The 8352-nt window shown below is 43.2% G+C and overlaps 1 protein-coding gene across 1 annotated transcript in view; it reads left to right on the forward strand.

The window, feature by feature from the left end:
• pacrg (parkin coregulated) overlaps positions 1 to 6749 on the forward strand; it is a 134213-nt gene extending 127464 nt beyond the window's left edge. The window contains exon 5 of the mRNA XM_022751027.1: positions 6300 to 6749. Within this exon, the coding sequence (XP_022606748.1) occupies positions 6300 to 6460 (161 nt within the window). The 3' untranslated portion in view covers positions 6461 to 6749. The remainder of the gene's footprint in view (positions 1 to 6299) is intronic.
• Positions 6750 to 8352: the final 1603 nt, after the last annotated feature.

Genomic DNA, 8352 nt, shown 5'->3' on the forward strand with positions numbered 1-8352 from the left:
CATTAATGCCATGACTAAATGGTGCAAACCGATATTGCTCTCGGTCATGGCTAGGTCTAGTTTGCTAATTGAAAAAGAAATGAGCAAGAGGAGGGGTTTGTGAGGTGTGGCAGAGTGATTCTCCCACCTTGCCTCAGCAGGGTTTTGAATCCCTCCCACAGCTGTTTTCTAAGGAAAAGATTAGTCAAAGCCGTGGCACGATTTTGGCGGAAGTGTGGAATTGGAATTCAATTCCTGTATACCTACGCACAGATGTAAATGAGTAAGCCAGTGGGAACCAGATCGATAGGAATCTAACAACTCAGGAGCATGTTCAGTAGGTTACATCTTCTTCTCAACCTCGTCTACACGTTCCTCCTGTCTTGCTTTCTGCTGTGCAATCTGACCTTGACACATTTTCCTCTTCCTGGCCTACTGCTTTGCTGATGTCCAACTTTCTCCGGGTTGAAATGGCACTGAACTGCAGCTAGCCTATAGACTGAGCACTGCTGGGCTGGATGAACACATGGAAAATGAGATCACTGACCTACAGCAAAGGTTAGACTTCAGTAAGCATGAGCAGTCAGATGATGGCTGGTATAGGGGTTGGGGGTTTAATAAACTACTGCTGGCCATAAGCCTATTGTTTTACTTCTCTGCTTGCAACCTCATGTGGATATGTGTGTGTTGTGTTGTGTGTATTGTGATGTGACTAAAGTTGCAGCTCTCATTGTGGCTAGCTGTATTAAGCTGAAATGCTGTTATTGATTACGCACAAAGGTTGAGATGGAAAAGCAACAGAGTGGGAATGGGCCCAGCTCCAGGTGCGTGTGTGTTTGTGTGTGTGTGTGTGTTAGTGTGATTGTGTATGTGAGCCACAGCTGTGCCATCCGTCAGCCTCTGGCTTATCCATTAGGGGAAAAGGGGGCTGGGGAGTTTGGCAGAGGGAAAAACCAGTGTGAGGGAAAGAATAGTGTTTGAGGCAGAACTGTAAAGTAACAAAGGAATTGTACTTTACTCATGTCCTTTTCTGAAGTACTGATACTTTTCTTGAGTATCTCTATCTGGTTAATATTTCTACTCTATAACTATAATTAGCTAAATCTATTTCTTATGCAGATTTGCATGTAAAATATATGATCAGCTTAAAATTAAGAGCACTGCTGCAGTTTAAACTACCACCTGGACCAAATGCAACACCATAACAGTTTCTGCATCAGTCATTTAACAGGGACCATTCTTATGAATCAGTGCATTTTGCTGTTAAATCTTTTGTTTATTTTCTTTGTAGTTTTGTTTTAGGCCGTTACTATTTTAACTAAATGAAGGATCAAAATACTTTTTCCTCTGCACTAAGTCCTCGTGCGTCTCTCCCTCTCTCTCTTGTTCCACTCACTCTCTAACCCTCTCTGTCCTTGTCACATGTAATTACTCACAAGCACACACATTCTCTCTCCACATGTGTGCAAATCTCCACATCTATGTGTTTGTGTGTTTACACATATGCAGTATACACACAAAAATACATGGAGTAATTAAGTCTACACACACACACACACACACACACACACACACACACACACACACACACACACACACACACAAACCCCAACACACACACTGTTCGGCTGTTAGGATACTTTCTGTCTTCCTTTCTTCCCTTTACAGACACCTGTGGTTAGGTACGCACATGTACAAACACGCGCACACAGACACACGCGCGCGCACACACACACACACACACACACACACACCCACACACACACACACACACACACACCTGGAGATAGCCACCTCTGTGCCAGAGTGTGAGTCTCTTTATGAGAGGCCTGTCTGCACCCAACTGTGAGGCCCTTTTAATTAGAGCCCTGCTGTTAAGCACAGGCCTCCTCCAGTGGTCTCATCCACTCCCCACCACCTCCTCACACCTACACTACCTCTATGACACACACACACACATGCGCACATGCGCACACACGCACACGCACACACACACACAGACACACCACCACTATGCTTCTCTTCCTCTCCCTGTCCATATGCCCTGGTTCACACATAGTATCCACATACATAGAGATTGTATATACTGTAGCTCAAATTGGAATTCATACCACACCTTCAGAATTCATGTCAAGAATCAGTTTATTATCAGATTTTAGTCTCCATCTTCAGTTTGGTTTTATTTTTTAAAAACTTCAACCAGTTATAAAGAAAAAAAATGCATATTTGAGTTTGGCCATATATTTATAAAAGACCTTTGCAGTGGTTGCTTGAATTCTGTGTGAAATTCACAAAAAGTCTAAGCAAGACATTGTAGTTTTGGTATATTTATCTACCAAATGTCATCGGGATATTAGAGAGTATAATATTTTGTTAAAGCCTTTTTTAAAATGGAATCATATGAATTAAGTAAATTTAAGCTTGAGGGAAACATTTGTAAACCATGGTTCTCTTTACAGACGCAGAAGAAAAGGGAACTAGTTAGACTTTTATGATTAAGATTAATAGTATTAACAATTCAATATATAACCTAATTTATTCCCAATGGAAAATAGAGAGTTTTTGCATCAGGAAAAGTTAGTGTACACCTGTATGTAAAAAGAGTATATTGATGTAAAAGACAATGTGTATTCCTTAGTCTTGAAGTCTTGAACAAATGGGTTGGGAATGAAGGATCTCTCAGTGTGTGAATCGGTAATAGGACACAATGACAACACATGCACTCATATAACACCCTCAGCTGTGCAGCCACGGTCAACTTCACCACAAAGTATTCCTGGAACTCAAGCTGTTCCATCGCACTCATAACCTACATTCCTCCATTTCCCTTTTCGAGCAAGGCCAAACCTCTATGAAAAAAAAGAAAGAAAGAAAAACATGTCTCCCTCATTCATTGATTCTCTTCTGCATGTGGTTGCTATGATCAAAGAGCTGTTGTGTTTGGGAGGGGGACCTCCCTCTCTAAGCCGCTTTCATAAGGAACCTCCACAATCAGGGGTAAGTTGATTAGAAACAATGGCAGGTGGGTTGATATTATGTTAATCAGCTCTGGAATTTTCAGCTAAACTTCCTTAAGCTGCTGCAGTGTGTGTGTCACCCGGTTCCTGGCAGGAGGAGAGATTATAACCATACAACATACACATAATGCGTGCTAACCTCGGTCAGAAGTCTTACGATGGGGTAACAGCACAGCTTTGTTTGAGGTTTAGAGAAAAAAAAAACAGTAAGGAGATCTGATAAATAAAATTAGTTTGGAGGAAACGCCGAGCACTTCCTGCATCTGTGACTGCTTGTCTTCAGCTTGATGTGGGAAGACAGGTTGTTTAGGACCGTGGGGAATGAGGGATGGAGAAAGAGCAGGGTGGAGGAGGAGGAGGAGGAGGAGGAGGAGGAAGGCTGCAGCTGTTGTTGTGTGTAGTTTGTGGTTTGCCAGAAAACACAGCAGAGCCCAAGAGAGGCACAGCCCAGGTTGCCTTAATGAAAGAATAAGATAGATAGATAGATAGATAGATAGATAGATAGATAGATAGATAGATAGATAGATAGATAGATAGATAGATAGATTGATCTACCTCTTTTCTCCTCGCCTCCCCTGTCTATGAGCTAAACACCCCTCCAATCCCAGGGATTTAGCATGAAAGGCAGAAACAAAGCACCTTTTCGGTGCCACCTTCCTTTTCTTCCTCCACCTTCTGTGTAGTAAATGTCGCTGTGCTGAGAATCCTCCCCTGTCTCTATCTGTATCGACCCTTCCTCTTCCTCAGAGGAACAGACAGCTAGCTCCTGCTAGGGCCCTTTTCCTTCTGTTCACAGGGCGGACGTTTTTATTATGATTGTTTTTAAAGATTTTTTTTTTTTTACTCTCTCTCTCTGTCTCTCTCTCTCTCTGCCCAGGGTTGCAGATATTGCCGAAAGCAGAGAGAGAAAAAAAAAGACAGGGAGGGGAGAGAGGAAGAGCGAGAAAGAAAGTTATTTTGCTGAAGGACATTTGCAGAGGCAGCTTTTAACACCCCCCCCTTCCTTTTCCCTCCATCCCTCCTTAAACACACTTCTCCCTTTTCTGCTTTTGAAATATTGAGAATCATTGCAAATTCCTCTGCCCTCTTCCTTTTCGATGCTACTGTCCTCCCCACAGCTCAGCGATGGAAATGCACTTGGAAAGGGCTGAGCAGCAACAATTCCCCCCCTTGCAGGACCTCCTCGCTCCCCCCTCCAGGCCCCAGTAAACGGGTCTGAGCTTTGTTGGTTCCCAAGCCGCACCTCTTCTCCGGCTCCCCGTGCTCTTTGCCTGAAGGCCAAGCTCTCCCTCTGGGCTGGCTTTGGCTGCTCATTTCTACTAACAAGGGGTGGCTCTCCGAGGGCTTGCCTTTTTAACCTACACCAACATGCATGCACACAAACACACACACGCGCACACACTCAGCTGAAACAGATTGTAAGAGTGACCCGGCTGACTCCTGTCACTTTATTCCTTACTTTTCACCACTCTCCCAGCGTACACACATCACAGCAGACTGTTGTCCTCATTTCTCCCTGATTGCTTTGCCGTTTTTCTTTTAGTGCACAGATGGATGCATTTTAGATGCTATTTAGGTTTTCGCTAACTAGTAGGGTGCAGATGCCTGTGTTGTGGGTAGCTCAAGAATAAGCAGCCTGAGCTTAGATATGAACAAGAGCTTTTCTTTTCTTAAAGGCTGCATTCTTTAAAGCTATTGCTGTTGGTTCTCCAAAAGGAAAACAGTAAATAGCTGCTAAATAAAGCCAACGCTGTTAAAGTTGCACTGCGCAGAGGCTAACCAACGGTCAAACCACGGCTGGAGAATTCTCCCCCGTCGCTTTCATGTAAAACAGGAGAGCGGATCTTGACGATGGAGCGAGTGCAGCAGACTGAGATCATAGACGTGTTACTGCTTAACAGCCCGCTTTATGGGACTGGCTCTCTTTGTGTTTTAATGAGGAGGCCATGGATGGGTGGAAAGGCGAGGAGAGAGAGAAAGAGAGAGAAGGGGGAAGCTTGAGTCTGTCAGGGAAGATGAGAGATTAGAAAAGATTGAGAAAGTATAAAGGATTGAGTGTTAGAAGAAGTGAGAGATAAGTTTTATGTCCCTTTCTCTTTTCTGGTGTAATCAGGAGTGAGAGATGAGGCTGAGGGGTCCTCCTTAAAGTGCTGCTGTTAATTTTTCACATCACAGGTACACTTGACAATACTCTTCTCTTCTCTTCTCTTCTCTTCTCTTCTCTTCTCTTCTTGTCAAATGATTCATTTTGTGGTTTGTTTCTCTCCAGGATTTTCGAGTTGAACGGGACTTTTTTTTGCAAATAAATGTAGACACCTGTGTGCGCGTGCTCAATTCCTCTCTATATTTACCTCCCTCTGAAAAGTGTTTTGAGCCCCAAGTGCATTGGCATGAGATTGGCAGTTTGCTGTGTGCTGATAAAATCACGATCCGTGTGTGTGTGCGTGTGTGTCTGTGTGTGTGTGTGTTTAAGTGTGCCTGCTGGTTAAAGGGAGGAAGAAGGGGGGAGTGAAGGCTGGACACCTCAGGAATCTTTTTTCGATAACAAGTTCCCCCAGCACGCTCGAGCTCTGTTGTACAATTTTGTGTGTTTTACTGCACTGTCTGTGTGTGTTTGTATGTGTCCTCTGGGGAGGGGTGGTTCTGCAGGATTGTTGCTGTATTGTTATTGGCCACAAGTGAATTATTTTTCATTTGCCATTGGTCACACACAAACACAAACACCTGGAAAATGCAAAAACATACTCACAGCAAATCAAAATTGACATTTTGATAGTGGTATGGTTTTTGTCCCATATTTTTTATACTAGTAGAAAATTCACACACTCAAACAAACAAACAAGCACACACACATTCCCTCCTGTGGAGCGTGACTCCAGGTCACTGCTCATGCCTCGTGTGCACCAATGCAGGGTTTTGCAACAGCAGAGCCGTCACTGACTCATCTGTCCTTTACTCTGCTCTCCACTCTGCAGGCTGCCTCATTAAACTTTCAGCTGAACAGTTAAAAACTCTTCTGCTGTTCGGTCCCAACTGGCCCCAGCATAAGAGGGGTAAATTAAATTCAGTCTGTCCATTGGGTTTGAACTCAGATGGAAGGATGGCATTTGCCAAGTCAGTCTGCAGCAAAGCAATGCAGCGTGGCCACAGGTGGTGCTTTGTGAGCCCTGACATCAACCTCACAGTCTGTGATGACCCAGACTGGGCTGTAATATAACTTATCTTTGTTTTGTTTTTTTTTCTTTTTTCTTTTTTCTTTTCTTATTATTCTATCTTTCTCTCTCTCTGATTCCGTGTCCCTAGTCAACTCTGGAGATGGAATCGACTACAGCCAGCAGAAGAGAGAGAACATCGGTGACCTGATCCAGGAGACTCTGGAGGTGTTTGAGCGCTACGGAGGAGAGGACGCCTTCATAAATATCAAATACATGGTGCCCACCTACGAGTCCTGCATGATCAGCTGAGGAGGGCTGTCACCTTTGACGTTACACAGACTCTTGACTTTACTTCTTTTCCACTCTTTTTTATCTGCCCCCCCCGACCATCACCTCTACATGAAACCCTTATCTTATCCCTTTTTTATCCTTGCTTTCCCCTAATCTCAACCCGACTCCACTTGTTCTCTCTTTCTTTCTGAACCCAGCACTACGTCCTCTGCTCGGTTTTGCTCCACTCCATGAGCTCCAACCCACTGCTCCTACCTGTCTACCTCCCCCCGGCTCTTTAGCATCCTTTTTAAATTCTTATTAAATTCACAAGTCTTGAAGTATTTTCTGTCTGACTATATTTATTACTATAACTTAATACCAATATAAGTTTGACAGAACAAATTTTCCTCATTAAAATATGCCAGTATGTTATGATATATTATCCTTTTATTGTTATTTTTTTATTACTTTTATTTAGCTAGCCGATAAGGAATCCATGATGCATAGTGATGTATATTTCAAACAGAGTTATGCATCACACACTCTTTCAAAATGTATGAAAACATATTGATTTTAGAGTAAAACTTCACCCAGAATTTATCTTTTGACTATCAAACGCTCATCCCCTGAAGACTTGAATGTTGACTGTAAAAAGTTTGCTACTTGCTCCTTCTCAGAGAATAGCAGCTGCGGCCAGCTTAAATTTATGTCAGCATCAGTAGATTCCTCTGCATGGTGACAAGATTTCAAGGCAGAAAAAGTGTCAACAGGTCCATAGAAACTTCTCCAACCACTCCTGCAGCATTTTTTGTTTTGTTTTTTTACAGCCACCCTTTACAGTAAGTATGCAGGGTATGAGTACTACTATAAAGACAGGGTCACTTAGATAGATATGATATTTTGGAATATAAATATTAAGTACTTCATTTTCCTGTGCTGAAACAGTAAACAAATGAAAACTGTTATCTCTACACTGCAGAGCTTTGAATTAAAAAGGCGCTAATGCAGTTCTGAGAGGTAGAAAAAAAGAGTGATTTTAGTTATGCAGGTCTGTCTTTCCCGTGTCAGATCATAACGTCCTGTTGCACTGTGTTTTGTCCTGCTCTACAACTGCCTCTATTCACAACTGCAGTGATGTTTTGTATTGTATTGTAACACTGTACCCATTCTGTCACAAACCCAGCTGGAGACAGAGCCTGTCTAAACACGCAATGCAAGACGCATAGGAATGACGGCCGACAGCATTCCTCTAGACAAACACACACTGGTATGCGCACACGTTTGGGTACCATCCTTTGAACTCACAAACCCCACAGTGATCTTAGCAAACACTTGGTGTGTATGCAGGCTTATTGGTTGAGTGTTTGTGTATGACATCATATGTGCGCTCTTTGTTTATCAAGACCAGCCAGTAACTCAGTCGGCATCTTTAACCAAGTTTGTGTTCTCACGCTGTGCAACTGAAGGTGCTCTCTCCCTTTATCCTGTCATCCTCTACTGCATTAAAGGCACAGTGGAAACTTCTTCCCAGACACAATGGAAGTTTAGCGACAGTACACAACCCCCCCCCCCCCACACACACACACACACACACACACAAACACACATACACGTACATGTACACACACACACACACATACACACTCACACAAGGACACACACTTGCGCATATACATATACAATCCTGCGACCCACAGGGGAAACATGGTGTAATTGATTTCTGACACTCACAAGGACACTTGCACCGTCTCTTATTGTAAGTCATGTCTCCAGCAAAAGCAACTTTACAGGCCTGCGGAGGAATCTATTCTCAAGCAGAAGACAGGTTCATAATGCTCATATTTCAACCTCAGAACATCTTGAAAAGAATGTTACTGAATAGGTGTTCCACACTACTGAACCCGGCCAAGCGGCTCTCTGCCTGCTGC

The sequence above is a fragment of the Seriola dumerili genome, unplaced genomic scaffold (genome assembly GCF_002260705.1).
Source record: "Seriola dumerili isolate Sdu_G_001 unplaced genomic scaffold, Sdu_1.0 BDQW01000149.1, whole genome shotgun sequence".
Classification (NCBI taxonomy): domain Eukaryota; kingdom Metazoa; phylum Chordata; class Actinopteri; order Carangiformes; family Carangidae; genus Seriola; species Seriola dumerili.